General features: G+C 45.4%; 1 protein-coding gene across 3 annotated transcripts in view; it reads left to right on the forward strand.

Moving 5' to 3' along the window:
- TNS2 (tensin 2) overlaps positions 1-27,190 on the forward strand; it is a 271,078-nt gene that overhangs the window by 199,096 nt on the left and 44,792 nt on the right. For all 3 annotated transcript variants that reach the window (XM_073613552.1, XM_073613554.1, XM_073613553.1), the window contains exons 17-18: positions 2,679-2,795; positions 14,906-16,330. In XM_073613552.1, the coding sequence (XP_073469653.1) occupies positions 2,679-2,795; positions 14,906-16,330 (1,542 nt within the window). The remainder of the gene's footprint in view (positions 1-2,678; positions 2,796-14,905; positions 16,331-27,190) is intronic.

Consider the following 27,190-nt stretch of genomic DNA (forward strand, 5'->3'; position numbering starts at 1 on the left):
ATCTTGGGCATATCTGACATTGATTAAAACCCCCTAAAAAACAGACATCAAAGGACAAAGATCAAGAGTCAAACAACGTACCATGTAGTACAAAAGGCAAGTAACAGCTCTCAAACACTCATAAAATGCCTCTGCAGGAACCGTAGCTGCTCCGGCGTCCATGTCTGGCAGTTTCTAGCCGGTCCCATGTCCCAATGCTCCGTAATGCCGAGTGGAACGCATGCCGCACCATCACTTCCTAGTTGCGGTCCACAGGGCGGAAGTGCAGTCATGACGTCACTTCCCGTGCACCCAATGGCACGCAGGATTGACATACAATGATAAACAAAAGCTGCCATTTTGACGAAGGAAAAGATAGAGGCCAAAGCCGGACAAGAGCGTCAAGACAATGAATTAGGGGGAGCATCAAGCTCACAATGGAGCCTCTAAAGGGGGGAAAAAAGAGAGAGAAGAAAGAGGGATACAATTAATTGCCTAATGCTAGACGTACATAGCGTTATAAAGATATTAGACAAAATAATAAAGTATAATAAAGACTATTATTAAGAAAAAAAAGGGGGGGGGAGAGGTTTTGTATTGTATGTCAATCCTGCGCGCCATTGGGCACACGGGAAGTGACGTCATGACTGCACTTCCGCCCTGTGGACTGCAACCAGGAAGTGATGGTGCGGCGTGCGTTCCACTCAGCATTACGGAGCACCACGGAGTTCGTACGTCCTCTTCCTAGGACCTGGAAAACTGCTACCAGTGGACCAATCGCTTCTCTGACTGTATATAGTGCGATTTTTTTCTCCTTACCTTTGTGAGTAGATTTTTATCTTGGTTTTAATTAAATAAATTTACTTGGGATAATGCACTAGGCTGGTGCGCTCTCTTTCTTTCTTATCATACTACTAGGATAATCCCATCCTGGAGAGCAGCAAGGCCGAAACCCATTGTCCTTTCTGAACCCTTGGGATCATCTAGTTAATACATCTGTGCGCAAGAGTAATTTGCTTCTATATACTGTATAAATGTCACTGGAAGGGAAGGGGGTTAACACTAGGGGGCGATCAAGGGGTTAAGTGTTCCCTAGGGAGGTGTTTCTAACTGTGGGGGAAGTGTAGTGACTGGAGGAGGAGACAGATCGCTATTCCTAATCACTAGGAACAGCAGATCTGTTTTCAGAGAGTCCTGTATTTCACTTGAACTTATTTGTGGGTTTTTCTTTGCATCCCGAACAATTTTCCTGGCAGTTGTGGCTGAAATTTTTGTTGGTCTACCTGACCGTGGTTTGGTTTCAACAGAACCCTCCTTTTCCAGTTCTTGATTAGTTTGAACACTGCTGATTGGCATTCTCAATTCCTTAGATATCTCTTTATATCCCTTTTCTGTTTTATACAGTTCAACTACCTCGCAGATCCTTTGACAATTCTTTTGCTTTCCCCATGACTCAGAATCCAGAAATGTCAGTGCAGCACTGGATGAAAGATGCAAGGATCTGTCAGGAGTCCAGAAACACATTGATCTTTTATACACACACACTAATTACAATCAAACAGATCACAGGTGAGGATGGATACCTTTAAGACTCCTTTCACACTGGGGGCATTTTGCAGGCGCTATAGCGTTAAATATAGCGCCTGCAAACCGCCCTAAAACAGCTGCTCCATGCACTCCAGTGTGAAAGCCCGAGGGCTTTCACACTGGAGCGGTGTGCTAGCAGGGCATCAGAAAAAGTCCTGCCAGCAGCTTCTTTGGAGCGGTGAAGGAGCGGTGAACTCACCACTCCTCCATCGCTGTTACCCATTGAAATCAATGGGGCAGCGCTGCGATACCGCTGGCAAAACGCCGCTCCGGCAGGGTTTTGCCAGCGGATTTAACCCCTTTTCAGCCACTAGCGGGGGGGGGGTTAAAACTGCCCCACTAGCGGCCAAATAGCGCCGTAAAAACGATGGTAAAGTGGCACTAAAAATAGCGCCGCTTTACCACTGACGCCCAGGGCAGCTCGGTGTGAAAAGGGTCTAATAGGCATTCCAGCCCCTTTGTGTCAACTTGTGTGCATGTTATCAGGCCAAAATCACCGGGGTATGTAAACTTTTGATCATGGTCATTTGGGAATTTCTGTGATTTAAAAAGAGTAAAAACAGTTGATTGATAATAAATGGCTTCAGCCAAACACTAACCAAGAGGGAAAGAAAAGTTTTTGTGTTATAATTTATATTCTCTGAAAAATGGCCAAGAAATCATAAATTCTGCCAGGGTATGTAAACTTATGAGCACAACTGTATATGTGTTCATACTGCATTTAAAAACGTGTTTGTCTGCATCTTGTGTAAGCGAGCCAAGGAAACATCTGGCTTGGTTTGTACAGGGACTGCTTTCATTTTTCATTTCTTTTGGTTTTTAACAAAGTCTCACTTCAGTTGTTTTGGCTGCAGAGTGCGGTAAAATGGTTAATCACGGAATCAAATTATGGTAATCTTACGTAAATCCTCAATATTTGTCCTGCCTCCTCCCACTGCCTTAAGACCCCCAGCAACATACTGTAAATCTTGTCCCCTTCACATTTGTGTACTGACCTTTGTGACGTGAGTTCTTACACATCTGACTCACACCTACACAGCACTTCAATGTTATGTCTGCTTGCCTTCCTGCAGTCCGCTAACATGTTGTGATATCTTCCCCGGTCATTAAAGGGCGAGATGTAGTCCGGAAGGATCCCAGCATTTCGGTTGATTATGACATCACTGATCCATTAGTACGTTATGACTCCTATGAGAACCTCAACGTTAACCATGAGGACAGCCTGGAGGGTGAGTTGACCATATGTGTCATATAAGCTTTTAGCAGAAGCGTTTAACCTATAGCATGGGGGTCTCTTCAATTCGGTGTCTGTCATGTAGTTTAGCCTGGAGGGTTAGATTTAAAGGATTAGTCATTTCCTTTGAAATGATTAGTATGTAAACATAGAGGTTTGAATTAAGGTTAATATTATGGTGACCTTATGTTACTGTGGGCTTTAGATAAAGCAATTACATTTTTAAGGCATTGAAGTCTTTTATGTTCGGGTGAGTAACATTGATGATTCAGTGGGAAAGGAAGAGATGGGAAAAATATGTCTCTTGTATACCTAAAGCTAAACACCAGACATAAATACTTTCATTTAAATATATTGTTCAATAGCCACAAAGAATATACATTTACTAATATGCACGTAATGCCTTAGCAAACCAGGATAATACTTTGTAAAATAATGGTGATATTAACATTGTGCTGCACATAATCTGTGCAGCGGACAGACCTGTAGATGGCCTAATCACCCCCTCCCCTCCAGCACACATGATCATTCATCCAAATCTTCGCTTCCTTCACAAATGCTCCGCCCCCACCAGGCACAAATCTTTGTTACCATTTCCCCCCTTCTCCCCAGTGTCCCTCCAGTACAATTCCCTCCCTTGAGCTTACAGACCTCAGACACAGCACAGCAGAATGCTGGGGGATGTCCTTCTTACCAGGCCCCCTCCCCCTTGTGTCATGTGAGACAAGCCAAATAGGGGCAGCTTCCCCCAGCTCTGAAGTCTGTCATTCTGATAGGTAGCTGGCAGGGAGAGATGCTGCAGTGGAGGGTGATCTTGGCAGGGTATGTGTCCTTGGTGCCTGGCTCCAATGACACCATGGATGTGGGGCTCTGGTTGCGATTTTGGTTTCCAGACAGTCATATACCTTTATATATATAGTCAGTTTTACTATGCTTGGAGTTTACACTTTCTTTATCATCAAATAATGATGACCAATCATGGGTCATAGCAATTGGCCCCAAACAAGGTATTTGCATCTGTTTAGTTGACCATAGACATGAGTTTCTTGGGGGCAGACTCAATGGACAACTTGTTTTTTCACTGCTATCACTCTTCTATGTTTCTATGAGTTTAGAAATGTAACTGTTGGGCAAATATGCTCTTGTTTTGAACATATCCAGTATCTCACAAAAGTGAGTACACCCCTCACATGTTTGTAAATATTCTATTATATCTTTTCATGTGACAACACTGAAGAAATGACACTTTGCTACAATGTAAGGTAGTGAGTGTACAGCTTGTATAACAGTGTAAATTTGCTGTCCCCTCAAAATACTTAAACACACAGCCATTAATGTCTAAACCGCTGGCAACAAAAGTGAGTACACCCCTAAGTGAAAATATCCGAATTGGGCCCAAAGTGTCAATATTTTGTATGGCCGCCATTATTTTCCAGCACTGCCTTAACCTTCTTGGGCATGGAGTTCACCAGAGCTTCACAGGTTGCCACTGAAGTCCTCTTACACTCCTCCATGACAACATCATGATGCTGGTGAATGTTAGAGACCTTGCGCTCTTCCACCTTCCGTTTTAAGTATGCCCCACAGATGCTCAATAGGGTTTAGGTCTGGAGACATGCTTGGCCAGTCCATCACCTTTACCCTCAGCTTCTTTAGCAAGGCAGTGGTCATCTTGGAGGTGTGTTTGGGGTCGTTATCATGTTGGAATACTGCCCTGCATCCCAATCTCCGAAGGGAGGGGATCATGCTCTGTTTTAGTATGTCACAGTACATGTTGGCATTCATGGTTCCTTCAGTGAACTGTAGCTCCCAGTGCCGGCAGCACTTTTGCAGCCCCAGACCACGACACTCCCACCACCATGCTTGACTGTAGGCAAGACACACTTGTCTTTGTACTCCTCACCTGGTTGCCGCCACACATGCTTGACACCATCTGAATCAAATAAGTTTATCTTGGTCTCATCAGACCACAGGACATGGTTCCAATAATTATAGTTACATAGTTAGTCAGGTTGAAAAAAGTCCATCAAGTTCAACCAAAAAAAGAAAAAACAATCCCATATACACAAAACTATACCCACAGTTGATCCAGAGGAAGGCAAAAACTCCAGCAAAGCATGTTCCAATTTGCTACAGCAGGGCGAAATAATTCCTTCCTGATCCCCCTATAAGCAAACGGATTTTTCCTGGATCAACTTTACCAATAAATGTTAGTACCCAGTTATATTGTGTACATTAGTTACATAGTTACATAGTAGGTGAGGTTGAAAAAAAGAAACAAGTCCATCAAGTCCAACCTACATATGTGTGTGATTTAATGTCAGTATTACATTGTATATCCTTCATTTTCGTTACTTTCAATAAAAATGGGCTACCATGTCCTTAAGCGGAAGTTCCTATTGGCTGTGAACTAACTGAAAACGCATCTACCACTGAGCTAGACATCCCCCAATATCACACAGGAAATAGAGTTAAGCACACATACCGCTCAGTACATCGTCCATACATGTCAGAAGACACAGTGCAGCACACATACAGCTCAGAACACCGTTCATACATGTCAGTGAGTGTCTGAGAACTTGTGAATTTGTGAGGAGCAATGCCTCATGGGACATGTAGTCTTGCGCAGGAAGTGGGTGGTTCTAAAGGCAGTTTTTTTTACCTGGCTATAGGGGCACTCCATGCTATACTTTGCAGCTTGCTATAAGGGCACTCTGAAAGCAGGAGGAGCCAGAAGTGTCGATGGGTGACCCCAGAAGGGGAGAATCGGGGCTGCTCTGTGTAAAACCATTGTACAGTGCAGGTAACATGTTTGTAACATGTTTGGTGTTTAAAAAAAAAGTCACTTTAACTACTTTGCCCCCTTCCTGACCAGGCCATTTTTTGCGAACCGGCACTTTGTTGCTTTAACTGACAGTTGCGCGGTCATGTGATGCTGTACCCAAACAAAATTAATGTCCTTTTTTTCAGCAAATGGAGCTTTCTTTTGGTGGTATTTGATCACCTGTGCGGTTTTAATTTTTTGCACTGTAAACAAGAAAAGACCGACAATTTTGAAAAAGAAACAATATTTTTTACTTTTTTGCTATTGTAAATATCCCCAAATAAAAAAAAAAAAAAAAAACTTCATCAGTTTAGGCCAATATGTATTCTTCTACATATTTTTGGTAAAAAATCGCAATAAGCACATATTGATTGGTTTGCGCAAAAGTTATAGGGTCTACAAAATAGGGGATAGATTTATGGCATTTTTATTATTATTATTATTTTTTTTTACTAGTAATGGCGGTGATCAGCGATTTTTAGCGTGACTGCGACATTGTGGCGGACAGATCGGACATTAATCACTGTATAAATGTCACTGGCAGGGAAAGGGTTAACACAAGGGGGCGATCAAGGTGTTAAGTGTTCCTTAGAGAGGTGTTTCTAACTGTGGGGGCAGTGTACTGACAGGCAATAGAAATAGATCGCTGTTCCTGATCACTAGGAACAGCAGATCACTTTCTCCTCCCCTGTCAGAATGGGGTCTGTCTGTTCACATTGACATATCCCCGTTCTGTCTCTCTGTGGACACGGGTCCCACGGGTGCACACGCGTGCCTCTGGCAGCCCACACGCGCCCTCTATTCCTCTTAAAGCGGCCAACGTACAATGACGGCGGTTCGCGCAGTGGAGCAACCTGCTACAGTACAACGGCTGGTCCTAAAGTGGTTAAAGACTCTGTGCAGATGCAGATCAGCATCTGAACCCAGAGAAGGTAGAGGCTGATAGACTGGAGGTAATATAAGGCATTACAATTACATTTAAAGCAAACTTTTGCCAGTATTGTACATTATATTTAAAATTATTATATCCATGAAAAATAAGTCTCAGATTTTAGTACTACTTTAATATAAAAGATTTATATTTCCCTTCCACCCTTCATATAGCTTCATGTCTGACTCCTAGTTAAAATGCCCATGTATCCTACTTCTAATAAGATAACCAGATTTTTAACCCCTTCCCGCCGACCGTACGCAGATATGCATACTCGGCTTTCCGGGGTTATACCGGGATGATGCCCGCAGCTGCAGGCATCATCCCGGTACCGTTGTTTACAGCGGGCGATCGGCCACCCGTGTATAACAACCGATGCGGCTAAAAGCCGCTCGGCTGTTATACCGGAGGAGCGGGAGGGGACATCCCCCCCCTCCCGCCGCCTCCCGCCGCTGTTACCGGGCCTCCCGATCGCACGTGTCCGTTCGGCTGCCTTCGGCGGCTGGGGGCGGACTGGAACGAAGCTGCGAGCGGCTTCGTTCCAGCCTTCTTGTTGTAAACGCGGAAGCGACGTCATGACGTCACTTCCCGTTTACTCGGCTGCCAATGGCGCCGAATTTAAAAAAGTACACAGTATTCAGAATCGCCGTTTTCGGCGATCTGAATACTTTGAAGTGTAAAGGAGGGATGGGGGGTCTTTTAGACCCCCCATCCCTCCATAAAGAGTACCTGTCACCACATATTACTGTCACAAGGGATGTTTACATTGCTTGTGACAGCAATAAAAGTAAAAAAAAAAAAATAAAAAATTTTAAACACAATTTATAAAGTACAAAAATAAATAAAATAAATAAAAAAAAGAAAAAAAATTTTTTTTAAAGTGCCCCTGTCCCCGCGCAGCGAAGAAAACGCATACGGAAGTCGCGTCCGCATATGTAAACGGTGTTCAAACCACACATGTGAGGTATCGCCGCGATCGTCAGAGCGAGAGCAATAATTCTAGCCCTAGACCTCCTCTGTAGCTCAAACCTGGTAACCGTAAAAAATGTTTAAAGTGTCGCGTATGGAAATTCAAAGGTACCGTAGTTCGTCGCCATTCCACGAGTGCGTGCAGTTATAAAGGGTGACATGTTTGGTATCTATTTACTCGGCGTAACATCATCTTTCACATTATACAAAAAAAATTGGGGTAACTTTACTGTTTGGATTTTTTAAAATTCATGAAAGTGTCACTTTTCCAAAAAATTGCGTTTAAAACACCGCTGCACAAATACCGTGTCATAAAAAATATTGCAACAATCACCATTTTATTCTCTAGATTCTCTGCTAAAAATATATATATAATGTTTGGGGGTTCTAAGTAATTTTCTAGCAAAAAATACGGATTTTAACTTGTAAACACCAAATTTCAAAAATAGGCTTAGTCATGAAAGGGTTAAAATGAAATCCGGGGACATATTTTTTTTCTCATTGGTAAATGGCACAGGACTATATAATACACAGAGCACTGGGCACAGGACTACATAATACACAGAGCGCTGGGCACAGGACTGCAGAATACACAGAGCTCTGAGCACAGGACTACTTAATACACAGAGCACTGGGCACAGGACTACATAATACACAGAGCGCTGGGCAGAGGACTGCAGAATACACAGAGCTCTGAGCACAGGACTACTTAATACACAGAGCACTGGGCACAGGACTACATAATACACAGAGCGCTGGGCAGAGGACTGCAGAATACACAGAGCTCTGAGCACAGGACTACTTAATACACAGAGCACTGGGCACAGGACTACAAAATACACAGAGCGCTGGGCACAGGACTACATAATACACAGATCGCTGGGCACAGGACTGCAGAATACATAGAGCGCTGGGCACAGGACTGCAGAATAAATAGAGCGCTGGGCAGAGGACTGCATAATACACAGCGCGCTGGGCATAGGACTGCATAATACACAGAGCGCTGTGCACAGGACTGCAGAATACACAGAGCGCTTGGCACAGGACTGCAGAATACATAGAGCGCTGGGCAGAGGACTGCAGAATACATAGAGCGCTGGGCACAGGACTGCATAATAAACAGAGCGCTGGGCAGAGGACTGCATAATACACAGAGCGCTGGGCATAGGACTGCATAATACACAGCGCACTTGGCACAGGACTGCATAATACACAGAGCGCTGGGCAGAGGACTGCATAATACACAGAGCGCTGGGCATAGGACTGCATAATACACAGCGCGCTGGGCACAGGACTGCATAATACACAGAGCACTGGGCACAGGACTGCATAATACACAGAGCGCTGGGCACAGGACTGCATAATACACAGCGCACTGGGCACAGGACTGCATAATACACAGAGCGCTGGGCACAGGACTACATAATACACAGAGCGCTGGGCAGAGGACTACATAATACACTGAGCGCTGGGTACAGGACTACATAATACACAGAGAGCTAGGCACAGGACTACATAATACACAGAGCGCTGGGCACAGGACTTCATAACACACAGAGTGCTGGGCACAGGACTGCATAACACACAGAGCGCTGGGCACAGGACTGCATAACACACAGAGTGCTGGGCACAGGACTACATAATACACAGGCGGGTGTTAGTGCAGGGTTTAGAGGTTTGCTATGCACAGAGGACACTTCTGCTCCTACATCCATAGCTCACCTCTGCACCCTTTTCTACAGATTATCTTTGTAGCCACTTCTTAGCCCTTCCTCCAGCCCATCCCCCACAACAGCTAAACTCTCCATCTCTCCATGCAGCTGCATCAGCTCTGACCCCAGCTCCCCCACTGCCCTCACCTGTGTACAAACAGAACCCCCACCCCATCTGCTCACCTCCCAGTCTCAGCCCTCCACACAGTCAAATTTTGGCCCTGCCTCTTCTCCACTGAACAGCAACAGGAGCGGCAGTGAGATCGCCCAGCAGGGGGCATCGGCATCCGAACCACCAGGCTGTTTCTCAGTCAGCATGGGATACCCTGTCTACGTTAATCCGGCCTTGAATCCGGGGACAAGACCGGGCACAGGCTTGGTCCGGGACAATGTCCTCAGTCCAGGGACTGTCCCCGGAAACCGGGGACGTCTGGTCACCCTAACTTCTGGGGGTATTTATTATTATATATATGATATAAGTAATATATATTATTACTTTCATTGTTTCACAAGTTTCACACAGTTCATATATTAGTGATTATCTGCTCTTTTTGTACTATAAAAGGCTAATTTTAGTTTTTTTTACCCCATTATGACAGGTGATACAAAAAAAAAGCATGCTGCTGCTACTAGACGTCTTAGGTCTGGTTCACACCTATGCGTTTTTGGTGCCTTTTGCAGAAACGTACTACAGTTCATTTAACATGGTTTCCTATAGGACATGTTCATATCTATGATGCTTTTTTCAGCCGTTGCGTATTTTGAAAGGGTCAAGGACTTTTTTCAATGCAAAACTGTGCTTTTTTTGCTTTTTTGTTTCAGTAGACTTCAATGGAGAAGCTGCAGAAAAGCATGTAGTGTGTTTTTGCCGTGATCTGCATTTTTTAATCTGCCCAACAACAAGTTAGCCAAAAAAAGCATAACAAACGCCCGTGCAAAACCCACAGCAAAAAGCACTGCAGAAACGGATCAAAAGCAAACAGCATAGGCGTGAACTGAGCCTTATGCTCCTTCAAATTTTCCCGTCACTGTGGTAGAAAACTAACGTCGATTTGACCCCACTAACGATTAGAAAATCGAACGAACGTTCTTAAAATAAACTTTTTTTTTTTTTTTTTTTTTGGAAGACATTGTTTTTGTATGGCCAGCATAAGTGACAGCAGGTGCAGGTAGCTCTTATCAAGCCACCTGCCTATGACACGGGAGTCTGTCATACATAATATATTACAGTTCTGTCTGTCTGAAAATCAGCAAAACTGTTTTAAATTTTTTTTTCTTTAAAAAGTCTGAGTCTGATGATATTTACCAGATTCAACCTCTAATAGTATATACAGTATATAGTTGGTTATTTACGGTGCCTTGAAAAATTATTCATACCCCTTGAAATTTTCCACATTTTGTCATGTTACATCCAAAAACATAAATGTATTTTATTTGGATTTTGGGTGATAGACCAACACAAAGTGGCACATAATTGTGAAGTGGAAGGAAAATGATAAATGGTTTTCAAATTTTTTTTACAAATAAATATCTGAAAAGTGTGGCGTGCATTTGTATTCAGCCCCAATTGCCTTCAGAAATCACCTAATTAGTAAACAGAGTCCACCTGTGTGTAATTTAATCTTAGTATAAATAGCCCTCAGAGGTTTGTTAGAGAACCTTAGTGAACAAACAGCATCATGAAGGCCAAGGAACACACCAGGCAGGTCAGGGATAAAGTTGTGGAGAAGTTTAAAGCAGGGTTAGGTTATAAAAAAAAATATCCCAAGCTTTGAACATCTCAGGGAGCGCTGCTCAGTCCATCATTCGAAAATGGAAAGAGTAATGCCGCGTACACACGATCGGACTTTCTGGCATACTTGGTCCGGCAGACTTTCTGACGGACTTTGTCCGCCAGGTGCGCCGGACTTTAAAATGGACGGACTTGTCAACACACGACCGGACTTTCCGTCGGGCTAGGTCCGCCGTCTTTCCGACGGACTTTCGCCGGAGTTACGGCGGACTTTCAGAATGAACTGACTTGCCCACACATGGACAAGTCCGTTCATTTTGAACGTGACTCAGGTATGACGGGACTAGAAAAGGAAGTCAATCTTGCCGCTTTTATCGGCGAGATTGACACCTTGCGAGCCTCGTCGCGGGTCATACCAGGCCCTTAGGTCTGGTATGGGTTATAAAGGGAACCCCTACGCCGAAAAAACGGCGTGGGGTCCCCCCTAATATCCATACCAGACCCCGATCTGAGCACGCAGCCCGGCCGGTCAAGAAAGGGGGTGGGGACGAGCGAGCGCCCCCCCCTCCTGAACCGTACCAGGCCGCATGCCCTCAACATGGGGGGTGGGTGCTTTGGGGGAGGGGGGGCCCTGTGGGCCCCCCCCCCAAAGCACCTTGTCCCCATGTTGATGAGGACAAGGGCCTCTTCCCGACAACCCTGGCCGTTGGTTGTCGGGGTCTGCGGGCGGGGGGCTTATCGGAATCTGGGAGCCCCCTATAAGAGGGCCCCCAGATCCCGGCCCACCACCCTATGTGAATGAGTATGGGGTACATGGTACCCCTACCCATTCACCTAGGGAAAAAGTGTCAATAATAAAACACACTACACAGGTTTTTAAAATAATTTATTAAACAGCTCCGGGGGGGGGTCTTCCTCCGGCTTCGGGGGTCTTCCTCCGGCTTCGGGGGTCCCTCCGGTTCCTCTTCTCCCGGCGTCCGGTTGGTTCTTCTCCGCTCTCTCTGGCCTCTTCTCCCGGTGTTCCAGGTTATCTGCCGCCTCCTCCGCTGTCTTCATGCTGCTCTTTTGCCAGCGGAGGTCCGGACTTCTGGGCTTCTTGTCTTCTTCCCTCCTCTCTTCTCCAGATGTTGACACGACGCTCTCTCCGACCGGACTGCTCTCTGAGCGCTCCGTTGTGACTTATATAGGCGGAGACCCCGCCCCCTTATGCTGTCACAGTCCCTGGGCATGCTGGGACTGTGACGTTTTAGGGGGCATGGTCAACATCACCCGGTGACCACGCCCCCTAAAACGTCACAGTCCCAGCATGCCCAGGGACTGTGACGTCATAAGGGGGCGGGGTCTCCGCCTATATAAGTCACAACGGAGCGCTCAGAGAGCAGTCCAGCCGGAGAGAGAGTCGTGTCAACATCTGGAGAAGAGAAGAGGGAAGAAGACAAGAAGCCCAGAAGTCCCAACCTCTGCTGGCAAAAGAGGGGCATGAAGACAGCGGAGGAGCCGGCAGAAGAACTGGAACACCGGGAGAAGAGGCCAGAGAGAGCGGAGAAGAACCAACCGGAGGCCGGGAGAAGAGGAACCGGAGGGACCCCCGAAGCCGGAAGAAGACTCCCGAAGCCGGAGGAAGACCCCCCCGGAGCTGTTTAATAAATTATTTTAAAAACCTGTGTAGTGTGTTTTATTATTGACACTTTTTCCCTAGGTGAATGGGCAGGGGTACCATGTACCCCATACTCATTCACATAGGGTGGGGGGCCAGGATCTGGGGGCCCTCATATAGGGGGCTCCCGGATTCCGATAAGCCCCCTGCCCGCAGACCCCGACAACCAACGGCCAGGGTTGTCGGGAAGAGGCCCTTGTCCTCATGAACATGGGGACAAGGTGCTTTGGCACCCACCCCCCATGTTGAGGGCATGCGGCCTGGTACGGTTCAGGAGGGGGGGCGCTCGCTCGTCCCCACCCCCTTTCCTGACCGGCCGGGTTGCGTGCTCGGATCGGGATCTGCTATGGATTTTAGGGGGGACCCCACGCCGTTTTTTCGGCGTAGGGGGTTCCCTTTAAAATCCATACCAGACCTAAGGGCCTGGTATGCCCCGCGCTCGCTGCGGCGAGCGCGGAATGCAATACCCTGCCCTTGCGTCGTATCTGGTCCATTGGACCAGCATACAGACGAGCGGGCTTTCCGTCGGACCAGCACACAGACGAGCGGACTTTCCGTCAGAAACTGAGTCCGACGGAAAGATTTCAAACATGTTTCAAATCTAGGTCTGGCGGACTTTTGGGAAAAAGTCCGCCGGAAAAGTCCGCCGGAGCCAACACACAGTCGGAGAGTCCGCCGGACCAAGTATGCCGGAAAGACCGCTCGTGTGTACGCGGCATAAGGCACAAATGTGGAAAATGTCAAGGGGTATGAATACTTTTACAAGGCACTGTATGTTTACCAATGCATGTAGATATTTGTGAATAAATTGCCTTTTTTTTAAACTTTACATATTAACTAAATTATACACCACACTTTTTTTAAGGTTATTTTCCAATTAATCAAAACAATAATCGGCCAACTAATCGATTATGAAAATAATCGTTAGTTGCAGCCCTACACTGGAGCTCATGCTAAGGTGACAGAATCATCTGATCCTTTGGCAGAGAACTTACAGACCCTAGGCATAGCTTTCTTTTCATCCATTACGCACATTCACTATACAGCACACTTCCTAATGCTTCTTAACAACACTGCCTTAAAATTAGGAATTCATTGAATACAGGACAAAAACAAATCCATCTGTCCCAATTGGTATAGACACTCATTTCTAATTTCATGTGTTGGCTTTCATGTTGTACTCATTTTGCTTAGTTTGTTGACTCCTTTAAAGCAGAACTATAGGCAAAACATTTTTTTTTATTTAAATAGAGTAAGACAGGGTTATAACCCCTGTTGTTGTTTTTTTTGTTTATTTTTTGCCATCTGTGCCCCATTGGGGAGATTTACTTTTGCTTCCTGTCCCATAGCCAAAACAGGGAGTTAGAAGAAATCCCTGTAAATTAGGGAAATCCCTTGGGGACCCCCAGGTCACTAGAACTAGAACTAGTGTTCCTATTGGAAGTTTTCACATCTATTACTTTTCTGGGGACAACCCAAAATTTGGGATTTTCTTTTACTTTCGATGTTAATGGTAAACAGGACAAATAGAGAGGATGAATCTCCCTAATGGGGGCACAGACAGCATTAAAAACTGACAGGTGTTCTAATCCCTCTCCACTGTATCCAAAACTAAAGAAAACGTTTTGCCTTTAGTTATGCTTTAGTGTCGGTTCACACTGGGGTGACTTGTCAGGTCACTTAGTCGCCTGACAAGTCGTGCTCAATTCAGTGTAATGGAACCGTTCAAATCGGAGCGACTTAAGTCGCTCTGACTTATGAAAAGGTTCCTGCACTACTCGGGGGCGATTTTGAAGCGGCTTGCACTGACTTCTATTAAAGAAGTCCTTTTCAAGCCGTGCTGAAGTTGCGCTGTGCGTGGCGGCTTCAGAGTCGGTTCACACTGGGGTGACTTGTCAGGTCACTTAGTCGCCTGACAAGTTGTGCTCAATTCAGTGTAATGGAACTGTTCAAATCGGAGCGACTTAAGTCGCTCTGACTTATGAAAAGGTTCCTGCACTACTCGGGGGCGATTTTGAAGCGGCTTGCACTGACTTCTATTAAAGAAGTCCTTTTCAAGCTGTGCTGAAGTTGCGCTGTGCGGGGCGGCTTCAGAGTCGAGTGACTTTGAAGATGCCCCAGTGTGAACCGAGCCTTAAAGTTTGTCTATTATATTTCATAACAACATCAAACACTCTTATTTACTTTCATTATATTATCAATTATGTCTATGACTTCATAAGTTTCTTCAGTTGTTTTTCTGTCTTTTGCTCATCTTTTCCTATCATTCTATTTGCATAGATCTTAGTCATACTCGTGGCCCATTGGATGGAAGTCTGTATGCCCGAGTGAAGAAGAAGACAACACCATTGACATCTACTAATGGAAGTCCTGAGCAACATGGCCGTCTTTTGTCTGTTAGCAGTGACTCTGGCCATTCTTCAGCTGCTACAGAAAGGTTTGAGGAAACTCCACAAAAAATATTACCAACAGCTGCTGAGAGACAAGACTTGGAGAAACTTCTGGGTGGTTTTGGAGTCAGTGTAAAACAGGAGGCTGAGCCCCAGTACTCTCAGGTTCTCAGACGTGAGGAAGTGGTAACTACAAATGCACACCAGAAGCAGAATTTAGAAGGAAGAATTCAAGATGTACAATATCAGGTTAATCACGGAGTGCCAAGCCAGAACATTCAGCCAAAAATGAATGGAGAATCAAAACTTCAGTATTCCCCTCCGTGGTCTGCAATGTCTGATGAAGGAGCATCTCAAAGTTTGCCTTTAACGCCCCCATCCTGGGATGAACAGAGGGAATCACCTTGTGAAAATCCTTGGGAGGGCCAGGCAGATCGTGAGACAGCCATTCTGGAAGAACAGATGGGACAGATTGGTGGCTTAGCTATGTACCCAGGAAGAAGGTCTTTATTATCTAGACACTGCTCCTGTAGATCGGGATATGCAGGTCCCAGTATCGAGGGGCTTCCTAACAGGTCCTACTTCAGATCAGATGGCATCTTTGATTCCCATGGTCCACCAGGAACAAGTGCTGTACTGCAAGGTGTTCACTATCCAGGCATATATGGAGAACAAGAGAGAAGGAGGCTGTATCGCTCCTTGTCTGAAGGACCTCAACATTATCCAAATCAGACACAAAGTCCACCAAAGAGAGGTAGTCTCAGAGAAAATCGGCAGTACATGTGCCAGCCTCCTGCTCATGAACCTGTTTTGCCACCTATGTGCCCCTGTTCCCACTGCCAGAGTTCACCTTGCTACCCTGTGCCAAACTTGTGGCCCTTGGATGGAGGGAAGATGCCACCAGTTCAGCATTTTCATCGAGAACAACTGCCATTACACCTATCACAGCCTTATGGACAGCCCAACCATGATATTCTACCTCCCTTTCAGGTTCCCTCATCTAAGATGCACTATGGGTTCCCCATTTCTCATAATGAAGATTCTATGCATTATAACCATTTCGCAGAGGCTGGATATGCCCATGGTTATCCACATTTCTTGCACCCTTCTTATCTTCCTACACACTGTCCACCAAATGGTTATGGTGCCCATTCCTTTCCCACATGTATGTCTTCCTACAACCAACCTGGCAGTCCATCTCCTCCAAGCTCTGTGTCTCCCATTGTCCCTTCCTGTTCTGGCCCTCGGAGAATGAGCGGTGACACCATGTCAGCAGACAGTACTGGGGAATTAACACCACCACAACAACCGAAAGGTGAGTAGAATGAAACCAACTTTATTAAAAATATAGTAAAGCAACTCTTTACTTGCCACTGTTTACAGAAACCACCACCAAGTATAAACTATTCAGAGTAGTAATGTATAGACAGTTAACATACATTCTGCTCCTGAAGACCTGCCATATTACCTCCTGCTCGGACGTGGAGCCAGACTAGGGGTAATCATGGCAATCAAAGACACGTGTCTTCCCTAGGACAGGAAGTAAGGTATCAGCGCTTCAGGAGTGGTTAAAGACAGAGCTAAGGACTTGGCTAATGGCTTCTGAGAAAGACATATTTTGCATTATTAAGACCGGGCCTCTTTTTTAGATGTGGTGTTTACACGTTAAAAACATTTTTTTTTGCTAGAAAATTACTTAGAACCCCTAAACATTATAATTTTTTTTTCTAACATCCTAGAGAATAAAATGGAGGTTGTTGCAATACTTTCTGTCACACCGCATTTGCGCAGTGGTCTTACAAGCGCACTTTTTTTTTAAATCAACTTTTTTGAATTAAAAAATAAGACAACAATAAAGTTAGCCCAATTTTTTTTATAATGTGAAAGATAATGTTACGCTGAGTAAATTGATACCCAACATGTCAAGCTTCAAAATTGTGCCCGCTCATGGAATGGCGACAAACTTTTACCCTTAAAAATCTCCATAGGCAACATTTAAAAAATTCTACCTATTGCATGTCTTGCGTTACAGAGGAGGTCTAGCGATAGAATTATTGCTCTCGCTCTACCGATCGTGGCGATACCTCACATGTGTTGTTTTTACACTGTTTCTGCATGTGAGCTCAGCGGGACGGGGTGCATTTAAAAAAAAAAATTCTTATTTATTTTACCTTTTACTTTTTATTTGTACACTGTTTTTTAAAAAACAAAAATGTGTCACTTTTATTCCTATTACAAGGAATGTAAACATCCCTTGTAATAGAAAAAAAGCATGACAGGACCTCTTAAATATGAGATCTGGGGTCAAAAAGACCTCAGATCTCATATTTACACTAAAATGCAATAAAAAAAATAAAAAATTTGTCATATAAAAAAATAAAAAAATAAATTGGCCCTTTAAGAGCTATGGGCAGAAGTGACGTTTTGACGTCGCTTCCGCCCTGCAGTGTCATGGAGATGGGTGGGGGCCATCTTCCCCTCAATCGTCTCCATGTCAGCCCAGGGGACAGACGCGATCGCCTCCGCTGCTGCCGACGGCTCCGGTAAGCGGCGGAGGGCACCGGTAAGCGGTGGGCTCTATCCCACCACCGATAAAAGTGATCTTGCGGCGAATCCGCTGCAGATACCACTTTTATCTTGTAGCCGGTCGCCAGCCGAACACGGGGATACCGGGGTTATGGCAGCTAGCTGCTGCCATAACAACCATATCCATCCCCAAAGTAGGGATGTACATCGGCGTGTGGCGGTCGGCAAGTGGTTTAAAGTACAACTAAAGGTAAAACTTTCTTTTTTTTTAGTTTGGAACAGAGTGAAGATGGATTTGAACACCTGCCAGTTTTTACTTCTGCCTATGCCCCCTCTCTATTTGTCCTGTTTACCATTATCATTGACAGTGAAAGTAAAAGAAAATCACAATATTTGGGTTGTCCTCCAAAGGTAATAGAGGGGAAATCTTCCAGTGGGGACAGTTATGGCGACCTGGGGGTCCCCAAGGGATTTCCTTAATTTGCAGGGATTTCTTCTCACTTCCTGTTTTGGCTATGGGACAGGAAGTGAAGGAAAATCTGCCCAATGAGACACAGTTGGCAACAAATAAACTGACAGCTGTAATGATCTTGGGTATTTGCAATAGTCTAATTGCCACAGCTGTTTTGTTGCCAACATACAGTATATTGACTATTTCCAGACAGAAATTAGTTTTTTTCTAGTCTAAAGATTACTTTAAAAAGATGTGATCTATTCAGATGATAGTATGTGTGCTTACATGGAGTGAATTTTACATCTGACTCTTGCACTTGTCCAGTGGAACTGGTAGCCAGCTAGAGATTTTGAGTGCAGTGCCACCTGCAGTCAAAACTTAGTATAACATCCACACTCTTGTGAACAGTCAGTCCCAGGAGGTTGGTAGATATTATTAAAGTAAAGTGATTCTTGTTTTTCTATGAAGATCTATAGTAATTGATCAATATATTTATATTATAATGTACAACATTAACATTCAGGGCATCAGTATTACACAACTTGAATACACTCTGCTAGATGTGTATGCGCAATTTGGGGTTGAGAAAGCTTGAGCTTCCAGAATTTGGAACTGCCCCATCCCACATGGGGAACCATTTCCATGCCCTAGCATTTTTGTAGCTGGCATGTAATTATGTTAGTAGGGTGTCGGTTATTATCTTTAGATTCAAAACAAAAACATAGTACAAGGTTCAAGGTTCAAAAATAGGATTTTTTAAAACAGCTTACCTGTAAAATTCTTTTCTTGGGAATACATCACAGGACACAGAGCCTTTGATAATTACTTTGTGGGTTAGATTGTCACCATCAGGTGATTGGACACTGGCAACCCTAATTACAAGACCAGTTCCTCCCCTATATAACCCCTCCTACATGGAGAGTATCTCAGTTTTGTAGCAAAGCAATAAGTATCCCCACGTAAAATCCCGAAGAGGGGCGGGAGCTCTGTGTCCCGTGATGTATTCCCAAGAAAAGGATTTTACAGGTAAGCTGTTTTAAAAAATCCTATTTTCTTGTTCATACATCATGAGACACAGAGCCTTTGATAATTACTTAGTGGGATGTCCCTGAGCAATGCCCAAATTTGAGGGGAGGGAGACACAGATCAGAAAAACACAGACCGCCAACAGACAAGAGGACTTATACTGCTGCCTGCAGCACACTGCGCCCGAAGGCGGCATCCTCATGCCATCTCACATCCACTTAGTAATACCTAGTGAATATATGGACCAAAGACCAAGTTGCAGCCTTGCAGATCTGAGCCATGGAGGCCTGGTGATGCACTGCCCATGAAGCACTAACTGCCCTAGTCGAGTGTGCTTTAACCTGAAAAGGAGGAATTTTCTTCTTTACACCATAAGCCTGAACAATAACCTGTCAAATCCATCTAGAGATAGTGGATTTTGCTGCTGCCTGGCCCTTCTTGGGGCCTTCTGGCAAAATAAATAGCCGTTGCCTGCAGATAGATTTTGACTGCTCTTACAACATCTAGAGAGTGTAGCAACTCCTCCTCCGCGGACTGTGGATTTGGAAAAAAGGACGGTAGGACCACATCTTGATTCAGATGGAATCCTGAAACCTCTTTAGGCAAAAAAGTCGGGGGAGGACGCAACACCACCCTGTCTTTGTGAATAATCAAATATGGCTGAACTGCTAATTCTGATATCCTCCTAGCTGAGGATATTGCTACCAGAAAAAACAATTTCTTGTTTCTTGAACTAAAGAAGCATGGTGCAACAGTTCAAAAGGTTGTTCCTGTAAAACAGACAAAAGCAAATTTAAATCCCATAGGCACAAGGGGAGGCTTAACTGGCGCAGTGCCCCCTGAACAAAGGCCTGGATCAGGGAATGAGAGGCAAGCGGCCTTTGAAAGAATACCGACAAGGCCGAGATCTGGCCCTTGATAGTGCTCAAGGCCAGCTTCATTTCTATGCCTAATTTTAGAAAAGCAAGAATCCTGCTAATGGAATACTTTCTAGGATGCCATCCCCTGGATTCACACCAGGAAACATATGCCTTCCAGATTCTGTAGTAGATGAGCCTGGATGCCGGCTTCCTAGCATTAACAAGAGTGGATAGGACTGGCCCTGAAAGTCCACGGCTCTTCAGAATGTGGGTCTCAACAGCCAAACCGTCAAATTCAGACTTCGTAAGGCAGGATGGAATATTGGACTCTGTGAGAGAGTAGATCTGGGCATAGCGGAAGAACCCAAGGTCTTCCTTCTGCCATCTTTATGATTTCCGCATACCAAGATCGTCTGGACTAGACCGGGGGCCACCAGAATTACCGGCTTCCCTTTTGACTCTCCGAAGGAATCGGGGGAGAAGCGGAACTGGAGGGAACGCATAGATCAGAGAGTACTGATCCCATGGAATGGTTAAGGCATATGACCCTTGTGCTAGCGGATCTTTGTTCTTGACACAAAGCTGTCCAGCTTTCTGTTGAACCTGGAAGCCAACAGGTCCACATCCGGGGTACCCCATATGTTGGGGAGTAGAGACCATTCTCCTGGACACAGCTGCTGGCAGCTTAGGAAGTCCGCCTGCCAGTTTTCTACCCCTGGACTAAAGACTGCAGACAGGCAAGGAGCATGCCTTTCTGCCCAAGAAAAAATGTGATTCACCTCTTTTTGGGCATCCAGACTCCTGGTGCCTCCTTGTTGATTGATATAGGCCACTGCCGTAGCATTGTTGGAGTGTATCCGGACAGGGCAACCTTGCAACCTGAGGGCTAGACGAATTGCCTGAATCTCCAGAATGTTGATGGGCAAGAGTCTTTTGGCTCTGGACCATCTTCCCTGAGTGGAAGCTTCTTCCAGAACCGCTCCCCAGCCTGGCATCTGTGGTTACGACTTTCCAAGTAACTGGGAGAAAGTAGATTTTTGGTCAGCAACCACCAATTGAGGCTCTGGCGTACCCATGGTGATGGGCACATTGGAAGATCCAAGGCTTGAACTCTTTTGTTCCAGGCCCAGAGAATGCTGCTCTGTAAAGGCCTTGAGTGAAACTGAGTGTAAGGAACAGCCTCGAATGAGGCCACCATTTTCCCTAATAGTCTCATGCATAGTCGAATGGAAGGATTTTTCCTTGCTATGACTATCCGGACCAAATCCTTTATGGCTTTGGCTTTTGACCCGGGTAAAAATACTCTGTTTTGGATTGTGTCTATGACCATGCCCAAATACTCCAGCCTTTTTAGGGGCTGTAAGGAGGGTTTTTCTGGATTACTCCACTGTGCTGATCACATTGTGGTCTAATTGTGCTATGGACTGTTCTGCGAGTAGCAAATCATCCAGATAGGCTGTAACTGTTATGCCCTGAACCCTTAGTTTTGCCAAGGGTGGGGCTAGAATTTTTGTGAACACTCGAGGTGCGGTAGCAAGACCGAAAGGTAGGGCCACGAATTGGAAGTGGCGCTGATCCACCGCAAACCTTAGAAACTTTTGGTGAGCGGGAAATATTGGCACATGTAAACATGCATCTTTGATGTCTATCGATGCCAGGAATTCTCCTCCCTGAAGGGTGGAAACCACTGAGCGGATTGACTCCATGCGGAAAGAGCGAATGTTTAGAAACTGATTCAAGTCTTTTAGATCTAGAATAGGTCTGACATCCCGTTCGGTTTTGGAACCCTAAAGAGGTTTGAGTAGAACCCAGAGCCTTGCTCTTCTAAGGCTACTTCATTAATTACCCCTTGGTATAACAGATGTTCTAAGGTTAGAAACAAGGCCCTCCTCTTTTCTGGCTCCTTGGAGACCCTTGACCTTAGGAAACAAGATGGTGGATGCTCCCGGAACCCCAGCTTGTAGCCCAGAGACACCGTGGAGATTACCCATTTGTCCTGACCCTCTTCCCGCCAGGCGCCTGCAAACTGCAGCAGCCTTCCCCCCACTCGTCCGAGCGGGGGGGCGCCTCTTCATAGGGAGGCTTTGGGGTTCTGCTTACCAGATCTTTGACCCCAACAATTCTTTTGCCCTTGGGCTTGGCCTTGGACCTTTCCCCTAGTATTGGACTGGGGAGGCCATCGCCACTGCCTGGAGGTCGATGCTCCTGGGGCTGGGGAAAGAGAACGTCTAAATGAGGGACGTTTATTCTTCTTCTTAAGCGATAACAACATGGTCTTGCCCCCGGTAATCTTCTGGATATATTTGTCCAGATCATCCCCAAACAAGCATTCCCCATAAAACGGGAACCCAGTCAAATATCTTTTGCATGAAGTCTCAGCTGCCCAATGCTTAAGCCAAAGGGACCTGCGTATGTGTACCAGCAAGAGAGTAAGGCGGGATGCTTGCTGAACAGAATCCATAATGACATCAACCGCAAAACACAAGGCCTTAGGAAGGTCTGCATAAACCTCCATCTCCTCGGTGGAAAGGAGGTTAAGCACCTGCTTTATTTGTTCCTTTAAACAAAGTTTCCAGCTTTTTATCAGTTGGATCTTTGAACCCCTGAGCATTGTCCACAGGACAGGTCAGGCTTTTATTCACACAGGAAATAGCTACATAAATTGCTGGCCCCCCCATTTCTTGGTGAACTTTTCCTCTACTGGATAAAGCATGGAAAACCTCTTAGGAGGAGAAAATTGTTTATCTGGGTGAACCAAGTCCTCATACAACAATTTCTCCAGCAAGGGATAAATTGGGAAGGTATACGCAGCCTGTGGGGATTTCCGAGATCCCAAGGAGGAAACAGAGGATATGGCAGCCTCGGCAGAGGGAAATTTGTATGTGGTACACACCAACTCAGTATAATATTGCACCTGCACTTTGAGGGCCTGAGAGGCAGAAGAAAGCTTCTCCTCTTCCCCTGAATCATCTGACTGTTCCTGATCCCCATCCCCAGATAGGGATACTTCCCCATTATCAGAATGCTCATCCGATAGGGAATCCAGAGCAGAGGAAGGGAATCTACCCCTTTTTCTGCTAATTTTCAAGGAAGCTGCGATAAAAGAGTTAATCCTTCCTTCTAAACCATCCAATGCAGCTTTCATAGTGTCTTCGGTGACATACACAGGCGCTACAACATTGGGAGAGGCTGCAAAGCCTGACAGGGGCACAGACTCATCCAGTCTTTCAGGGGGGGATGGTATCCTGCAGGCATGCCCAGAACCCCTAGATCTAGGAGGTGATTTCTTAGTGCCTCTTTTACCTGCCCCTGAAGCCCTCTTACCGGGAGACTTAGTCCTAAGCTGCCAAAGCAGAGATACTAGCACAAATGCAATCACTGTTGTGCCTTAGTCTTACAATATTAACATTAGCTCAATCTGCACAACCTGATGCCGAGTAGGTGTCTTAGGTATGCCTGGATCCGAATCCACTGAGATGCTTACAGAGGCTCTGTGTCCCAGCTCTGTGTCCCACCGCTTACAGAGGCTCCGGCGTTCTGGGCTTTAAACATAACCGCCTTGCACCTGCGCACTGGTGCATTGTGCACGCCACGCGCACACATCGCCGCAACCATGCCCCCTCCCTCCCTGCCGAAACCAATGTAAAAGCATGCCCGTGCGCGTAGAATCGTCGCGGCAGCCGGGGGCGAGGGCGGAGAAAGGAGAGCACCTGAGGACTACGCGGGACCCCGAACTGTGCGGGATCCCCCCTTTCACCTTATGTGGCAGAGCCTGCAGCGGAGGAGGTGAGCGGCTTCTCAGACCATGCTTCACTGAGCGTGTATCCTGGATGGCATGTAAGTATACACCAGGTTTGTCTCTTACTCCCTCTAGTGGCGGAAACCAGGTAAGACATGCAAACTACTCAAAAAAAGAAGATAATCCATAAGGTGTATACTTAGGATTGTCTTCACTTACCTTATCCCCGCCACAGGAAATTGCTGATAACAGACAGATCCAACCTTCACCTATCACGGTGGGTAACGTTGTGCCAACCTTCAGGGTTCTGGGTTCCTACTCACAGGATCCTCTTCCCTGGACCTGTAGAAGACTCTGCCAGAAAAACTTTTTGCGCAACTTCATTTTTGTGCACCAAAGCGCTGGATCCCAGAGCCCAGTCCTCAAAGAGAGACATTACAGGCAAAACCTTGTTTCTTCTTTCACGAGGCCCGGGTACCATCCATCTTAGGTGTATTGGCCCGAGGCATGGATCCGCTTGTATAGCTCCTAGGCCCCCGCAGAGACCATCAAACAGAGCTTTCTTCTTAGCACATCTTTAAAGTGGACGTTAACCCAATGTCAACCTTTCTAAACTACTGCCATAGAGGTTATCTATAAGGCTATACATGCCTCCTGCATGTATCTTTACCTGTCAAATGTCTCCCCTCTGTCTGTTATTAGACCCGAAAAACTGCATATTCTGTGGGTGGGTCTGTTGTCTGGAGCTCGGTGGGTGGAGTCGTGATGTCAGTAGACTCCCCGCCCACCTCTACACTCCCCTTGTCAATATGCATTTTCTCTGTGTATTTCTTACACTGAACTTCTGCTATGATCGCCAAATCATGCTGAAGTGTGGAACAGCCGATCCTTGCAGAGCTGCTGAAGAAAGAAGTGGGGGTGAGAATTAAAAAATAATGCATGTCTTAGGCTAGTGCACGAGATGTAAATCACCTGTCACTCACAGCAAGGGGGAGGATTTGACAAAGTTTTTCTCAGTTTGTGAAGATTTTTCTCACTGAACAATAAAAGAGGATTGCTCAGAGATGGATTAACTCTGTGTGGCAAGACTGGGCTCAAATGATAGGAAATCTTATACTCTACAGTATGATAAAAAAAAAAAAATTTGGGTTTACATCCACTATAACGTGACCAACCACCTTAGACACTGGCAAAAAAACTTAGGTACTCTCCATGTGGGAGGGATTATAAGTCAACTATGAACCTTTTGCATCTTGGTCCTGCGTTAGTGCATATAATGCTTATAGTCTGTTTTTTTTTTTTTTTTTTTACAACTTCGGGATCCATATTGAGAAACAATTGAACTGCACTTGTATAGTGCTTTAATGTTAGGTGGGGCCAGTTTATTATTATTATACAGTATTTATATAGTGCCAACAGTTTATTTGCAAAAGGGAGGGGGAAAACTACAGTTACAATACAATCCCATGCAGGAAGGATCAGAGGGCCTGTGTCATTAGAGTTTACAATCTAGAAGGGAGGGTCAAGTAATACAAAAGGAAATAATGGTTAGGGATGAGCTGATAGATAAAGTAACAATACAGTTTATTAGAGGCAGGATAGACCTCTTTGAAGTAATACATTTTCATGGGTCTTCTAAACGTGGAAAGCATAGGAGATAGACAGGTTGGGACTCTGGAGAAGCCTTTGAGGCAAGCGTGGGATGAGATGACAAGGGAACTAGGGAGCAGGAGTGGGTATAATCTCTGGAACCAACTCTATGCCAACTTGGTCTTGGGAGGAGCAAAGAGAACGGTTTGGTTGTTATTTTAACATGAGGTTGGTGATGTAGCTGGGGCAGAGTTGGTAATGGCTTTGTAGGTTGTTAGTATTTTGAATTTTATTTGTTGGGTGAGCAGAAGCCAATGGAGAGCTTAGCAGAGAGGGGTAGTAGACACCTAATGGTTGGTAAGGTGGATGAGTCTGGTAGCAGAATTCACAATGGACTGAAGGAATGATAGCCTATGTAAAGGTAGGCCAATGAGGAGGGAGACGCATTAGTCAAGGCAAAAGACATTGTGTTGTCATTTGTTAAGAAGGGGCATATTTTGGCATATGTTACAGAGCTTGAGGTAGAAAGGTTTGGACAGTGATTCAATTTGGAGCCAAAAGGAGAGTTTGGAATCCAGGATAGGGCATGTGGGAAGGGACTGATATTTGGGCTATTGATCTTTATGGAGAAATCAGGGGAGGGAAACGGGGGTAAGGAATTTTATGAGCTCAGGTTTGGAAAGATTGAGTTTGAGTAAGTGTTGTGACATCCATACTGATATGTCCATAAACTTGTGATGCGCTAGGAGACTGAGGGGTGATCTGATAGACTTGGATGTCGTCAGCATGGAAATGGTGTTGGAAACCTGTGGGAGGCGCTATCAGCTGACCCAGGGAGGAGGTGTTGATAGAGAACAGCAGAGGTCTTAGGACAGAACCTTGGGGGACCCCAACAGAAAGCGGAAGAGGAGAGTAGGAAGTAGAGTTGTAAGTGACACTGAAGATGCAGTGAGACACAGAGAATGGAGGCCAAGGGAATAGAGTAGATTGAGGAGGGGGGGATGGTCAACTGTATCACGATAGAGAGGACTAAGAGAAGGAGTACAGAGTAGTGACAATTTGTTTTAGCAGTTCGCGATTCATTGGTGAGTTTTAGGAAAGCAGTTTCTGTGGAGGGCTGCTAGCTGTTATCAGGCTCAGGCAAATGTAGACTAGGGTTTTAGGAGTATGAAGGTACAGTGCCTTGCAAAAGTATTCACCCCCCCTTGGCATTTTTTGTGTTTTGTTGCCTCACAACCTGGATTTAACATGGATTGTTTGATGATCTGCATCATTTAATTTACAGAACATGCCCACAACTTTGAAGATTTTTTTTTTTTTTTATTGTGAAGCAAACAACAAATAGGACAAAATAACAGAAAAAAATCAATGTGCATAACTATCAATACTTTGTAGAGCCACCTTTTGCTGCTATCACAGCTCCAAGTGGCTTTGGATAAGTTTCTATGAGATTACCACTGGGATTTTTGCCCATTCCTCCTTGCAAAACTGCTCCAGCTCCTTCAAGTTGGATGGTTTGCGCTTGTGAACAGCAGTCTTTAAGTCTGACCACAGATTTTCTATTGGATTGAGGTCTGGGCTTTGACTAGATCATTCCAACACATTTACATGTTTCCCCTTAAACCACTCAAATGTTGCTTTAGCAGTGTGTTTGGGGTCATTGTCCTGCTGGAAGGGGAACCTCCGTCCTAGCCTCAAATCACACACAGAGTGGTACAGGTTTTGCTCAAGAATATCCCTGTATTTAGCACCATCCATCTTTCCCTCAACACTGACCAGTTTCCCAGTCCCGACTGCTGAAAAACATCCCCACAGCATGATGCTGCCACCACCATGTTTCACTGGAGGGGATGGTGTTCTTTGGATGAAGTGACGTGCTGGGTTTGCGCCAGACATAGCGTTTTCATTGATGGCCAAAAAGTTCAATTTTAGTCTCATCAGATCAGAGCACCTTCCTCCATACATTTTGGGAGTCTCCCA

This window comes from Aquarana catesbeiana, linkage group LG02 (genome assembly GCF_042186555.1).
Source record: "Aquarana catesbeiana isolate 2022-GZ linkage group LG02, ASM4218655v1, whole genome shotgun sequence".
Lineage (NCBI taxonomy): Eukaryota > Metazoa > Chordata > Amphibia > Anura > Ranidae > Aquarana > Aquarana catesbeiana.